The 16,497-nt window shown below is 26.5% G+C and overlaps 1 protein-coding gene across 2 annotated transcripts; it reads right to left on the bottom strand.

Moving 5' to 3' along the window:
- Positions 1 to 12,519: 12,519 nt before the first annotated feature.
- Positions 12,520 to 16,073, bottom strand: LOC129611124 (mediator of RNA polymerase II transcription subunit 30). Of its 2 annotated transcripts, XM_055524087.1 has the most exons (3): positions 15,330 to 16,073; positions 15,075 to 15,278; positions 12,520 to 12,545 (listed from the first exon to the last, which is right to left on the bottom strand). In XM_055524087.1, exons 1-3 carry the CDS (start codon positions 15,934 to 15,936, stop codon positions 12,535 to 12,537), a joined length of 822 nt encoding a protein of 273 aa, XP_055380062.1. In that variant the 5' UTR covers positions 15,937 to 16,073; the 3' UTR covers positions 12,520 to 12,534. The 2 variants fall into 2 exon arrangements, with proteins under 2 accessions (XP_055380062.1, XP_055380061.1); XM_055524086.1 differs by lacking the exon at positions 12,520 to 12,545 and having other exon boundaries at positions 14,716 to 15,278; positions 15,330 to 16,072.
- Between the last annotated feature and the right edge of the window lie 424 nt (positions 16,074 to 16,497).

Below are 16,497 nucleotides of genomic sequence, written 5' to 3'. Positions count from 1 at the left end.
TTTGTTGCCATCACATAACCTACCTATTGTTTACACAATACGGTCGGTAAAAATTTATCAAAGTTTCAAAAAACGAATGCACAAATAAATATATACATAAGTGCCACTTTGCAAAAAAAGATGTTTCTTAAATTTATTCTTTTGTTTACTTCGCTGTCGGTTATCATATCCGTTTTGAAATGTTATTATAAACGAAAGTCTTACTACTGCTTTATCTATTTTAATGTTTCCATTATAGTATTACTGTACTTATCAACTTGTAACTATGAAAAGTAGATGATTGTCGAATAAAAAAATCGGTATCAAGTATTGTTAAAATTTGATATGTTGGTAAAAGAGCTTAATTTAACAAAAAGCAATAGGAAATACATTATGTAAAAACACAATTCAAAATGTACAATTGTAGTACATTTAAAAATCAATAATTGATGCTTGTGGTTGTGTTAAACTTTTAATTATAATATATTGCGAATTTGAAAAATGAAATGTGATAAAACGAATTACATACTTATGTTCATTACGTTACACCTGTATTTATCTCAATAATACTAATATGTTGTCTTTTATTTATGTTACTAAAAGCTAAAAATTACTGAATAGATTTGTATTCTTCTCAGAAAATGGATTTTTTTTCTTGAATTGATTCATTTTTTTTCGAAGTGGTTTACAAATATTTTTTTACAGTAGCAACCCTGAGTACTCGTACTCGTATTAAAGTAAACAAGAACCCCATTTTTTATATTCTGTAAACACAAAATGTCGTGAAACAGCATTTTTCTGTTTCCCATTTCGTTCAAAATTCTTTATATAATAAATTTTAGCAGTTTCTGCATACTGGCAAGTAATTTATATCTTTAGAGCAAAATATTTTTCCATCTCCTACTCCATCCCAGTTATCACCTCTCAAAATTATTAGAATTGTTGGTTTTTTATTTTTACAAAAACTCCACGCCTTTTTTAAATTTCTATGAAAACTAAAGACTCACGGCAAGGGTCTTTTAATCAAAAATATAATTATTTATTTAACTCACCTACTTAACGCTCTTTTATTAATTTTTCCTTTTCCCGTTCTTTCATTTGTCCAAGGAAAATGTGCTACTGTACAAACCATTGATTTGATCCAAATTTATATAAAAATATTTTTAATAATAAATCTTTAAAATTTAACACAATTCTTTAAAATTTAAATATACAGTATATACACATGTCTATATCTACAAGTATATGTGCCTAGTAAATAAATATGTCGTGACAAAAATAGTAGCAACATAAAAATACTAAAAATTTAAGTTTCCAAAATTAATAATTTTAGATGAAATTCTTACTGGATCTATAAAGTTAAAGATGGTTAAAAGCATATAAGATTAAATATTTTTTTAATATACAATACAATATTAAGGTTTCATTATGAAACTTTAATAATTTGTTAATTGAAAATAAAGTTAGTATTAATTGAAAAGGTCCGCAATAAAATGTCATTTTAACACATTTAATAAAATATATTAAACTTAAATATTTTTACAATAAAAAAAAAAAGATTTATAAAAGGATTCGAATATTGTTATCTCAAAATGTGTATACGAGTATATGGGATTGAAATGGTAATTTATGTTTGGGGCTTTTATAATATTTTAATATTTCTCTGACCTTATTATAATTTATAAAATGTTTTCTTTACGTTGAAGCGTGTTTTAATTTTTTCAAATTAAAGAATAAATAAATAAATAAAATTGTTATTCATGTAGCTACATACAAATACATGTAAAATATGTTATATGAATTAAACAAGCATTTTATTATTTTATATATATACATTACAAAATACGTAAATTAATAACCTTATGTTATAGAGGTACTTTGTTTGACATATAAAAAAAAATTGTAAACCAAATTTTTATTATATAAATTAATATATAGAAAAGCACAGCTTCAGCATCAATTAATTAAACATTTGAAAAAGTGCCACGTCTGTACATTAGTGTGAGGAGACATCTGCATTATAAGAAATGACGTTATTAAGATATCTATTGACCCAGGCACTATTTGGGCTTAAAGTTCTCCAAATTATAATTTTCGTTTCAAGAAAATCCAATATAAAGGAAGTCCTACAACTTAAATTAGTTAACAAAAATATATTTTAAATGTCACATTTTTATTTTCTATTTATTAAACTGACAAAACGCCAACTATTATATAAACTATTATATATTACTCACTCTAAACTTTTTGGAAAAATTAATTGAAAAACATAATTTAAGTAAATGTTTACATAATTCAAAATTTCTAAGTAAAATATCCACAAATATTGCACCCATTAAATGTTTAGTTTAATCATAGAGAAATATAAAAAAATGAGTCTATTTAAAAACTTATCTATAGTTTATTTTGGATGCGTAGTCGATTGATCGAGTTTTTAAGCCACCAGTTCCCAGTAACTCGATCCACTCTCTACTATTAATCGACAGACTTTTTTAAATTATAAATTTCAAATATGATTTGCAAAAAAATTAACCATTAATACATTTCGAACAAACCGGAGAAAACTGAGCTTTCATTAAGGTCCGATTTTACATTTCTTACCAAATCGACATGAAAATATTTAAAAGATCTCCTTCTAATTTTATATTAGAGCTGATTTACTAACAACCAATTCATATTTTTAGTGTTATTTTAAATAGAACACCGCTAGTTTTTTTGAAGTTTGAAACAAGTGAATAAAATATATATATACATATATATATATATATAACGGTTTAATATAATCGTTTCCTCGAATCAATTAAAATAAATTTGTTGAAATTTGTATATATATCATTCAGAAAATTCACAATGTACATAGTTCTTTAAGCAGCCCTCGAAAATGCACGTATAAATGTCAATAAACTTCTTACTTTAAGTTTACTTTTCGCCTACATTTACATCTTATTCAAGTATATATCATTAGGATACGAAACAGGAAATTTTCATATATTCAAATATTGGCATACAAATATATGTATATAAGTTAAAAATTCTATTTATTTTACTCTATGTTATTCCCAAAATATTTATTATTCCGCTCAAGTTTAATTGATCATCATCTAATCATAACGTGATTCCTTAGTCACACACCCTCGTGAGCCAATACTATAACTGCTAACAAGAAAATTCAACAACAATAAAAATTTAAATGATAAATAAATCACCTTCAGGTATAAATAATGGGAAAATTCAAGAAATTATTATTTTGTGAAAAACAAAGTTGATTCACATCCTATACTTTATTTTATAAGAGCCTTTTCTAAAATCTATATAATTGCAAAAATTTTACGACAATTTATAATATTATACATCTTTTATAATATTTTACTTTTATTAAACTTTCATCGTATATGTGGAGCTATTTGCGTTTATAAATTTATGTCAACATATTTTTATGTTACGAATTGAACTTAAATTTCGCTTAAAAGATGTTTAAATTTAAAAATTGCTTTTCTTACATCAAAAATTTTATAGACTAATATGATTGACTTGTTATACCCTGCACTTCGTGAAGGGTATATTAACTTTGGTATGGAGTTTGTAACTACTTGAAGGAGTCATCTGCGGTATGGACATATATATATATTCTTGCTCAGCGTAAAATTCTGCGTCGATTTAGACATGTCCGTCCGTCCGTCCGTCCGTCCGTCCGTCCGTCCGTCCGTCCGATCGCACGATAACTCAAAAACGAATAATGCAATCGACACCAAACTTTCACAAGTTTTTTCTTTTGTGCCAAGGACGAGCCCTATTGTTATTGGACTAATTCGGACAACGGGTTCGGGTAGCTGCCATACAACTCCAAGAGTTTATTTTAAATATTTCAAAAACTAATAAAGCTATAAATATAAAATTTTGTATACATGTGTCCAATTATATTCTACACATGCTCTAAAAATTATAATGGGATAGCTGCACCGGTTCGGGTGGCTGCCATACAACTCCAACAGGAAATTTTTTATATTCGGCAAAATAATAAAGTCAGATTCATGAAACTTGGCAGTTGTGTGTCCGATTATAGATCAGATATATTTGTGAAGTTTTGATGGAATTGTTTGACAGGTTCAGGTATTTGCCATACAACTCCAAAAGCTAATTTTAAATATTTGGAAAAATTATAAAGTCAGATTCATGAAACTTGGCAGTCGGATGTCCAATTATGGGTCAGACATATCCGTGAAGTTTCTATAGAATGACTTCACAGGTTCGAGTAATTGCTACACAATAACGAAAGGTGCAGGGTATAATTCAATCGGTTTATACCGACTGAAACGTTTTTACTTGTTTTACAAATATTTTAATACTGATTCCATCATTTTCCGAAATAGAAGTCTATGATGATATGTAAAAAATTTATAAAGTGTGTCTGTTACTGCAAACCACTGAATCATTAAAATCGATAGTTTATTAATAATATAAATAATATAATAATACATAATTAAATTTGCACGTAAGTTTTTTTTAAACCATAAAAATATCGTTCTCATTTACTTTTCCAATGTTATATTAATTCTAGATTATATTCTATAATATTTAAATCTCCTATATATTTGAATCTAGATTATACGACTATATTATAATATATACTCTATTTAAAAAGGATAGCACTGAGTCACTTCTCATTTTTTAACTTGTATAATAAATGCACATATAAATATATATATATATACTCTCTAAACCAAATTCGACTAGAATGCGGTGTTAAATCCTAGTTATGCTTTTTTTACTAGAAATTTTATTTAAGCTAGCTAGAACTTCACTTGTTGTAACTAGACTACGAAAAAAAAGAGTACGTAATAACTGAAAATCTAGTTAAATTTTTTTAGTCCATTCATAATACCTGAGATTCTAGTTAAAAAGCTGGTAATTCAAGCAATTTAGTTTCACCAGAATTCAACTAGAATTCTAGTAGAAATTTTAATATAAATATGTACAAATTGAAAGAAAAACGCTGTTGATTTTTGTTTTTGTTGTATTCTAGTTGCCTTCTCTTTTAATTCTCTCAAAGTTCTCAAAAAGAGAAAATTTGTTGATACAGTTACAAAAAATATTTCGCGTTTTATTTTTCTAATAAAATTGATCAGTTGTAATAATATTATAATTTGATTCTTATCGCACTTGTTTGGTAAAAAATTTTTGTGAAAAAAAAAATTGTGCTCTGAAAAAAAATTTATAAAAAGTATTATATACGTAAAACATATGTATTATAAAGCTAAATACATATATGTAACTAAAATAATTCGTGGAAATAAAAACTTTGACATTGTTATTTATTTAATGATAAATTTTTAAAATCAATAGCATAACTATAATGGATGCCAACCAATTATTTTATTTTTTTACAAATAATCGAGTGGATGAAGAATCCGCAGCTTTATTAAAAGGTAAGTAATTTTATATTTAATTTCCAATTTCTAAAGAAAACAAAAAAATATACACATATGTTTTCGTATATATGTGTATATATATATAGACGCAACATTTTATTGTTTTACTAAAAGTTGTGAAATAACCTTCATATTAACACAACAACATTAACGATAACTAGATTTCCAGTGTACGCTACTAGATTTCCAGAGTACGCTACTAGATTTCCAGTGTATGCTATACAAAAAATGTTTATCTCTTTGAACAGATAAACAGTTACACTAATTAGAAAAGTAATTACATTAGCTGAAAATCTAGTAACCGTAACTTGAAATCTAGTTGCTAAGTATTGATTGTTGTTTGTGCCACACTTATTAGAAGCACAGTTGACATTCTTGTTGTTGTATTAATATTCAGTTTATTTCACAACTTTCTTGAGTGTGTTTAAGATGAATTTAAAATTAATTTGTTTTGTTTGCAAAAAGAATTGCAATAATATAAATATTTAATATTTTAGAAGAATATTTTCTAATTAGATATTTTTTGTAGATTGAAGATTCTATTGATGGCGTTCTAAAGAAGCTATTCAATCCATATCCATATATAATTTGCCAAACAGACAAAAAAGGAGATGTAGGCGAATATTACGTTATCTTACAAGAACAAGTGATTTAAAATCAAAAAATTAATATTATTACTTAAAATATTATATTATTTAAAAAAATCATAAATATTTAAAAAAACAAAAGCTGCCTGGAATAATTAAGTTTTTTTAACTTGTAGTCGCAGATAAATATTTTAATAAGATACTTTGTCTGTGTATTAAATAAAAATTTAAATTTATCAATATTAAAAAGTTTTTTAAAAAAAGTAAAAAATTTTACTAAAATCAATTTCTTTTTATTCAAAACTATTTCCCAGCTATAGTACCCATATTTTAAAGTAAAAGTGCTAAATTAAATCCAGCTAACCATACCTAACATTTCCTTTCAAATTCTAGTTCCAAGAGCTGTATTCTAGCTGAAATTCTAGCTGAATGCTGTACTAGATTCTAGTTAAGCTAAAATATTTCAGCTAGCTTTTCTAGCATGATGAACTAGTTTTTCCAAGTTATTTTGACTAGAATAAACATCTACGACAGTGGTTATTCTAGTAAAAAACTCTCCTAGTAATAATACCTAGACTATCTAGTAAAGCTAACTAGGATAGGACTAGAAGGTCTAGTAAAGAAATTTTACTAGAATCTAGTTACTATTTTGTAACTAGATTGACAACTAGAGTCCTAGTGACTCCAATCTAGTGACTCAATCTAGTTATGACTACCCGTTTTCTAGTCGATTTTGGTTTAGAGAGTATATATACCAGCAATTATACACACTAAATAATCTTTAAGATGCAATTGGTAAAAAATATTCGATGTTAAGTAAAGTATTTACGTAAATCTAAAGGCAAAATATCTTTAAATTACATGATCGCGGAAAATAAGTAAATCCTAACTTTTCTTGGATATAAATGATTTCGAAATGTTTTTCAAGCATCACAGTGAAATCACGACGAACCAAATTGAATCGATACGACTTTTTTACAATTGTAACGAACCCCGGGTAAAATGTCAAAAATAGAAACAATAACAAAAACGAAACAGCAAAACAGCACTTGTTCGGCTATGTAATTATAAAACATTATAAAACACTTTTTTCTTGGTACAGAGTTGAATATTTAATATGCACATAAATGTTATTTTGCTAACATTAATTATAACTTTTTCTGATTATAATTAGCAATGTTTATATCTTCTTAAAATTCATACTCAAATACATATATTACAATTACACTCACACCATAGATTCACTTACTACGTCTAGATGAAAATTTTATGTATTTTAATTACATGTGTTCATAATAATTATAAGCCTTAAACATTTGTTCATTATTGTGATAAATGGGTTAGCAGAAGATTTTCGCATTTCATTCGGTCTAAACCGACTGAATTTAATGTTTTTGAAATATTTAAAAATATCTCTCTGAGTTCTGTGACAACTTGCCGAAAGTTATCCAAATCGGTCCAATTACTACAAACAAGGTCCGGCCTTGGCAGGAAAAAAACCAATTTATGAAAGCTTGTTGATGTTTGCTTTATTCACATTTGAGTTATCGTGCGATCGGACGGAATAACAGGTAGACGGACGAGCATGTCTAAATCAAAGCATAATTTTACGATTAGTAAGTAGTACAAAATTTAATATATTCTTCACGGAGGTGCAGGGTATAAAAGTATTTCTTAATTATTCCATATCCTCAGGATGGGCACAGAAATTGAAGAAAGAAAAATATTTTTGGATTCCCTCATGTGAATCCAAAGATGTTTTTGGAAATTTTTAAATTTGCTATTTCTTGATATGAAGAAAATATTCGCCCGTAGTTGTAGACAAAATGCAAAATATTTTATGTTTAGCTTATAATATATGTACATAAAAACTTCAAACACTGTAGTAATACACAAAGCAGATCAAGTGCTGTTTGAGAAAGCGAAAAGACATATGAACGCTTAAGATATTCTTTTGTTAGGCTCTTTTTTAGCACTTTTTCAAAAAAAATTTTAAAAAAAGTGCTTATTAGTTTCATTCTGTTTGTCCGTCCGTCCGTCCGTCCGTCTGTCCGTGTGTCTGTTTACAAAACTTCTACACCCTTCAAGATAGAAAGCTGAAATTTAATACATACATAGATCTTTACTAGAAACTTATTTCCGTAGAACAAAATTTTTATCTCCCCCCCTCCAGAAGTTATACTCCCCCAAAACCCTAAAAATGGCCTTTTTTAACTATTTGTTGCAATGAAACCATAAGCATTTTTGAAATTTTGCAAACGCAGAAAGGCAACGGATGGCTTCCCCTAGCGCGGTATACTATAGCTAAACTTTAGAAAAACAAAATGGCCGTTCAAAATTTACCGTTATCTAAAGTCTTTTTTTTTTCAAATTTTTGATTTCGTTTTTCTTCTAGACTTCAGCCTGTAGAAGTTTGAAATTTTAGGGGATTTTAGACATTAACAAATAGTTCATTTCGTTAGAAGTAAATTTTTTTCCATCTCCACCCCCCTTTAGTTATCGCCTCTTCAAATTTGTAAAATTTGAATTTTTGACACCTTATATTTCCGAAACCGCAAGCTTTCCCAAATTTCTATAAACACAAAAACCTAACGGTAAATTCCATAACATTAAAAAATATAATTATTTTTTTTAACTCACACAATTAACCCTTGAAATCGAGCATTATGTTAACCCCACTTTATATTAATTTTTGCTTTATTTCAAAGACTGCATAAATCGTTCATCCTAAAGATATGCAATCCTAGAAATAGTTTCGTATTTGAATGAAATTAATTTTAATATTGTGATAGGTATACATAGAATGTATTTAAAAGCAGAATTTTCACTTGTTGAAGGGAAAAGTGCTACAATACAAACCATTGGTTTGACTCAACTTTACAGTTACTTATATTCACTCTTAATATTTATTTTTAAATGTTTTTTATTAAAATATTAGCTTTATCTTGTTTTTATTTTCCAGAAACCTCAAACGGTAAATGAAACAATCACATAAGAATGAAAGAAATTTGTGTTAAAGAAAAATCTCAATATTTTTCTTTCAAATTACCATTTCTCAAAATTTAAAATTTCAAAAGTTCTGTGAAAGTAAAAACCAACGGTGAATATTTTTGTACCAAAAAATATTATTATTCATCCCAGCTTAACAAATTAGCTGTCGAATTTGATAAATGTAATGTTAACGCGTCTTTCAAATTTCATTCCAATTCTAACGTATAGTAACAATTCCATAATATAATTTTCGTTTATTAATACGAATAATTTAAGTGGAAGATAGTTTTTTTGGAAAAGCAGTTTTACTTATTAAACTGTTGTTTGACCCAAAACTTCTAATTTTGTTCTGAGAGTAACAAAATCTAGTATGGACCTATAGTGGTTATTAATGGGAAATTATATATAACAATAATTATATATCACATAAATAATTTTATTTAAGTTCAATTATTAATTTGATTATATTAAAATTATAAATTTATTTATATTAAAATTAATTATTATACGATTAATTATTAGGTTAATATTTAATACGATTAAATATTAGAATAACTGCACCTAGTGGTACTCCACACTACATTGTCGCAATAACTAATAAAAGGAAAAGGAAGCATATTGTTTTCTATACGTAGTGGATACGTAAAATAAAAGTAAATTGGGAATGGAAAAAATCGAACACGTTTTTCTTGTGCATGTGACATAAATCTTGCCAGAAATATCCTATTAAATAAACTAGCATATTTTTTCAGCAATAAAGTGCTGGTTATTATAAGATTTTTTTCCCTAAAATGCAGCATAAAAATGCTATGTTTTTAATGATGTAGTAACGTTTGTTGGAAATTAGCATGAGTACAGAGCTTTAAATTGAAATTTTCAGACAAACGTCACAGTACGTATTAATATTGTAAAAATTGTATTCCAAAAATCAAAAGCTTTAGCAGTTTTTTTTTACAATGTAAAATGTTGAAAGCTCTGAGACGGTAGTACAATCGTATTAATATCGTACTTAAATTTTTTATAAAGTATTATTGAAGTCACGAATATTTTTATTATACACGGATATTTTAGAAATAGTAGCGACAGCTACTTTAATTAACCATGGCTTTAATTATAAATTTTGTGTGGTTGAACAGTCTTGGCCGATTAAACATGATCGGATCGTTTGAACAGCAAAACGAACACTGAAAATAAATTTCAGGATTATTTGTAAGTGCTCGGTCCCTATTTGGAGATTATATTACGGACTATATGGGACATTATTTACTTAAGTTCTATTATTACACAAGTTCTATTATTTACATAAGTTGTGACACGACAGTTTAACACTTCTCGTTAAAGTTAAAAATATTTGTAAATAAATAGACTGCCAGGTGATGAGTCTAATTTTCATATTTTTCTAAATATTTAAAATTTTCTTTTGGAGTTGTATGGCAGCTACCCGAACTTCTCAAGTGATTACACCAAAACTTCAGGTACATACATATATATCTGAAGACATATGTCTGCCGAGTTTCATGAATCTAGCTTTATTTTTTTTCCAAATATTTAAAAGTAACTTTTAGAGTTGCATCGCAGCTACCCGTACTCGTTGCCCGAATTGGCCCAATTACAAAAGAAACAATTTGTGAAAGTTTGGTGCCGATTGCATTATTCGTTTTTGAGTTATCGTACGATCAGACGCACGGACGGACGGACGAATAAATCTAAATCAACGCAGAATTTTGCGCTGAGCAAGAATATATAAACACTTCCATACCGAGGGCGACTCCTTCAAGTGATTGCAAACTCCATACCAAAGTTAATATATCCTTCTTGAAGGTTCAGGGTATAAAAATCAATTTTGCCATTCCGTTAATATCATATAATATAATAATATTTAATCTTGCACATGTAAGCACATACGCAAGAAACTCTATAATCCTCTCTAACATCTGTTTTGAAAATTAATAAAGTTAAGTTCTACATACATATGTATGTATGACTGGCAGAGTTGAGAAAATTTAATGACAAATATTACTTATACGAGTAGAAAATAAAGATCCTTTCATATGAAACTTAAAAGTGCGCAAGACTTAAGCTATACAGTGGTCGAAGTGAGATACTCAAAGTGGTGGGATGGTAATAAAAAATAAAAAAATAAGGTATTATTTTAATTATTTTTTAAAAAAATAACTAAACAAAATTTACCAAACTTTGGAAGTAAACTAACGAGAATATTTATATTCAAAATTAAATCAACTAAAAATTGAATCAAAAACTGTGCAAATTGTTACCAAAGAAATGCATAGACTACTATGTAGTAACGAAAATTTCATTAATAGAAAAAAATTATACGTTACTATTTGAAATTGGTCTTATTTAAAATTACATACATATTATATTTAATTTTTTGTTAAAAAAATTTTTAAAATTCATTAGAAAATTTTCTTAAATTTTAAAAAACATGTTCCGAAACGCATTTTTCTCTACTATTAAGTAGTTAGATGGATTTCCAATTATTTAAAAGTACTGGGATGGCATCCCACTCCATCCCACCTCACTTCAAGCACTGGCTATAATGTATTTTGCTTTTCTATTTTCAGATTTATTCGAAACATTTAAATATATATGTATATCACAAGTATACACATAGATAGAATGTAAATATTTTTAATATTTAAATATTTTAATTTACTTTAACCTCTGCTTTAACAAATGTTGTTTATTTGATAAATTTTTTTGTTTGTGCGAAATTATATTTAGATTATTGTAATATTATTACTCATTTGAGAGAGTTTTTTTTAATACAAGCAAATAAATACATACTTACCTACATACATACATACATATATAAAAAATTTATCATTTATTTATTTTGGACACAATAATTTTTATTTCTTAAAAAAAAAAGTGCGTTCATATTTACCTATAACATCTTAATATAATTTTTATAAATTACAATTTTAATTGAAATAACAACGTGTTTAAGTATTTACATAATATTCTACACAAATTTATGGATACCTAATATGGTTTTAGCCTAAATGTTACGATTTTTTATACTGATTTTGAAGATCTTTAATTATTCTTGGATATAGTGTGTCAATACAACATGAACAGGTTCCGATATTTAATTCAGTTTCACCTTCAACGATTTCCAATTCTTCTGATGTTTCACCTTCGCCTGTGAATTTCCAATATGTTTTTTCTTGTCCAAAAATTAAATCAATGCTCGTATATGATTTATCCATAAAATTAAATAAATCCGGATTATTGATTTGTATATTCCAATGTGGTAAAGAAAATAATGAATTCCGTTTTTCATCAACTAAATCTGTTTTTATTTTAGTTAAATACTGTAAGAAGCAAAAAATAAATTATGTAGATACCTTATTTTTAATAAAATGAAGTAGTGATAAATCATAAGTGTATTTAAAGGATAGTACAATAGTGCATTTATTATATAATAAAAATTATATAAAAAATTCTGAAACTTACCCAATTAACAATATTTCGTTCAATCTGTGAACTACGATCAAAAAAATCAAATGGTTTTGTGATTTGCCTCATAGGAATTCTATAAAATACAATATTAAATTTTCTTATATTTAGATCCTTGATATAGTTCAATAATCATAAAAATATATTTGTACTATGTACATAAGTATGTATGCATGAAAATTTATATACATATTATGTTGACAAAGATTTTTTATTAGAAATTTTTACATACAAACTTATAAACGTGTTTATACACAAAACAAAATCATATAGGTATAAACAAGTAATAAAAATTTTTAAAAACACTTACAAATTTTTATTATATTCTATACGAATTGAAACAATTTCCACTTTATAAAGTTTGGGTTTGGCTTCACATTCCAAACTGTTATTTTTTTTATTTTGGATCGGCATTTTTAATTTATTTTATTAATTTTTAAATTATCAATTATTTTTAATATTATTTTCCAAAAGAACAACTTTTATAAATCTACAACCAAATATTTACTGAATTAAATATCCTTTTGCGTTTGCACTTTTATATTCCTCGTCGATGAAATCTTTAAATGTTAATTAAGAATAAGCATCTGGTTGACAGACATTACCTTACCTAATCAACTTATGTATTATTTTCCCATTTAAGTTATATGAACGTGTGAGTAGAAAATGCATAATTTAGAATCGTTTTGTAAACAGGTAACTGATAAAAAAGGAAATGTGAAGGAGACAAACTGCATAACACATACTGCTAAGTGTTTATGGAATATTCATAATTATATTATGAGTATGTATGTATGTAATGTGTATATGGAAATTAGGTTAATGAACTTTCATATTCATTAATTCGTTATTACTGCTGTTAATTCCTTCTTAATATTTAATTAATTTTTATAATGATAATTGTAGGAGAAATAAATATAAGAATGTTTGTATTGTTTTAGTTATAAACATATATACATAATATGTTAATAGACTTTCTATTCTTTCTAATTTAGTTTCTAATTTTTTTATGAAAAATGCAGTTATTGCAGATACATAAATAAATATTTAGCTATTTTGTTAACATTATAAAGCTTCTTAAATTTAATGTTTTTCATTTAGAATAGTAGTTTTTCTACTATTATTAAGATATATTTATTAATTATGCGGTTTTTCTTCCTAAAAGTATGCTTTTATAGAATTACCTACTTACATATGACTCTTACATATGTGTGTATGTGCACACCTCTGTAAGTACATAAAAAAGTAGCTGTAAATTTTAATAATTAGTAATAACTCTAAACCAAGAATGCAAGAATGCCCATACGTTTGTACATACATATGCAAGTACACTAAAATATTTTAATGCTCACAACTTTTATTATATTATGCCAAAATGACAAAATATTAAAAAATTATTAAATAGAATGAAAAAAAAACCTCCAAATTTTATAAATCCTATAAAAATCTGACCATAATATATTATTTGATTCCATAAAGCATATAAATCCGTAGTACATTTTTAAAATATAATTTCATTTAGCATAACTTTTCTCTGTTAACAGAATTATTATTAACTGTTCTATTATATTAACATTTCATATTTTAGTACATAAATGTAATATGTATGTATGTACATACATACATATATGTTTCAAATTACAATTTTAATCAGGACAGAAATTGCAAGGATAATATTCATAATTTGTACTTTATAAGTATGTATACATTGATATTAGGACTCTAAAAAAACTGAATACCAAAACGAATGTACCATCAAAATTAGAACTCTTGCTAAATTTTTTATAAATCAGTTTAAAAAAATAATTTAAAAAAAAAAATCGGAAAAAAAAAAAATTTTTATGTATTTTCTAAGTTGGTTGTTACCTACATACTTTATCAATATTTATGAACCTACATAATAGAAACGAAAGTTTTTTGCGCTTTCTAAGTAACATATTTTAGATTTCATAATATTAAAATTTCATTCAGAAAATTAGCTTCAAAGCTGAATTGCTTTACAACGTTAAATTGCTAAAACCCGTTTACAATACACATTTAGGTAAAGAAAACAAATTCATACAAAATGATTAATTATTCTAAATGGAAAATCCAAAAATATGTGTGCATGCATATAATTATGCAGTGTAAAAGTACGTGCACCAAATATGTGTTTATTTATTGGCTGGCGCTGTTAAAACAAACAAATTAAACCAGTAAAATAATTTTAGAAAAATGAATACATACATACATACATATATAAAATTAACTGAAAAACGAGCAAGGTGTCAATATAATTAGTCGATACATATATCTTATGTTAAGAAAGCTCTACCTGAACAAATTTTTCTGTTTCTTTTCCAACAGCTTGTTCAAATTCAACAAAAACTGGTAATTAGTTGTATGGGATTAGTTGTACTGTATTGTATGTATGTACGTATCGTTCTCTCAAACATACGGTGAAAATGTATTAAATGAATAGTTTTTTGAAACGATTGGAAAGAAATATTTATTTAATTTAAAACATTCATATAATGAAATTTGTATTATAAACAGTTCGAGCGCACAATTTTTATAAAATTAATTATCTTTAACAATGTTTTATTTTATTAAGATCTTCGCATACTTAACATAGTATTTATTTCCCAAATTATTATTCTCGTTCTATCAATAATTTCTCGAAGCTGTTTATTTTTAAGCATAACTGTTTCAATAAGCTCTCTATTTTCCTGAAGGATCTTTTTGTATTCTTCACATTGCGCAGGTTCTGTTCTATGGTCTGGTTCATCTTTATACGGTATCAAACTTTCAACATTCGTATATTCCATTCCTAAAAGCAATAATAATTATAAAAACTTAAAAAAAAATCATTAGGATTTACCTTGAGAGCAACCGTCATTACTCTTTTCATAAATAATTCTGACCCTTTTAAAGAGTAAACGTATAGTTCGAAAATACTCTTGAACTTTCTTCTCAGCACTATTTTCACGATTTCCAGTAGTCGGTTGTATTGTTTTTAGAGCAGAAAAAATTTCTTGAAATCTCGAAGTAATGTCTTGCACAGTCTCCTGCCCCAACTTTGTTAAACTGACAGTGTTTATCTCTTTTTGCGGCATTTGTGGTTGAGGAACCGTTGACACCATATTAGTTTGCGTAGGTTGTTGTGGTGCCTGTGTCTGGTGATGTGTTGGATTCATTGACGATTGCACCATTGACGACGACACCGTGTTTGTACTTGGAGACAAATTTAATTGCGGCCCTTGAACTTGCTGCGTTAATTGCTGTTGAACTAAAGTTTGATGTGGATTTGGAGATTGCTGCACATGAGATGGACTTTGAATGCCGGTTGGTCCCATATTTCCTATTCCCTGTTGCACCGATTGAATTGGGATACCAGTTTGTTGATTATATCCAACCATATTCATTCCAACCATGGAATTAAAATTTCCACGATTATTATTATAACCAGGTGGATAATTTCCAGACATTTTTATATCCCAAATTTATGTAAATTTTTAAATGAAATTTAATAAAATTATCGGTGGATAAATATACACATAAAGCAAAAACTTCGTTTATATTTTATAATCATATATTCGATATTGACTGTTTTTCAAAACTGACTTCAGTTGTCAATCTCCAAGATTCAGTTGTCAAAAATTCTCTAATGTTTATGCTACACAACACCAGGGCTACCAAACTAATTTTGATTTTTTTCTAACCAAATATTAAAACATTTGCAAAGATTCTCTTCACCAAGAGTCAAAATACTGATTAAAATATTTTTTTAAAATGTTAAAAAGAAAAAATAACAGTGATTTGTGCATCTTTGCATAGCACCTAAAAAAGCATAGACGTTATCTTCACTTAATTGCAAAATTACTGATTTATTCATTACCGTTGAATAACCTATAATAATTAAAACAATTAGTGAATAAATTATATATTGTTTAATAAAAGAGAAACTCGTTCACTAAACAAAGCTTATTGTTTTTTAATAAGGCAATTGAGTTGAAATTTATCTAATCTCAAGGGATCTAGTTTTTTAC

Source organism: Condylostylus longicornis, unplaced genomic scaffold (genome assembly GCF_029603195.1).
Source record: "Condylostylus longicornis isolate FDR11 unplaced genomic scaffold, ASM2960319v2 ptg000048l, whole genome shotgun sequence".
NCBI classification, from domain to species: domain Eukaryota; kingdom Metazoa; phylum Arthropoda; class Insecta; order Diptera; family Dolichopodidae; genus Condylostylus; species Condylostylus longicornis.
This window is presented reverse-complemented; position numbering and strand designations above follow the sequence as displayed.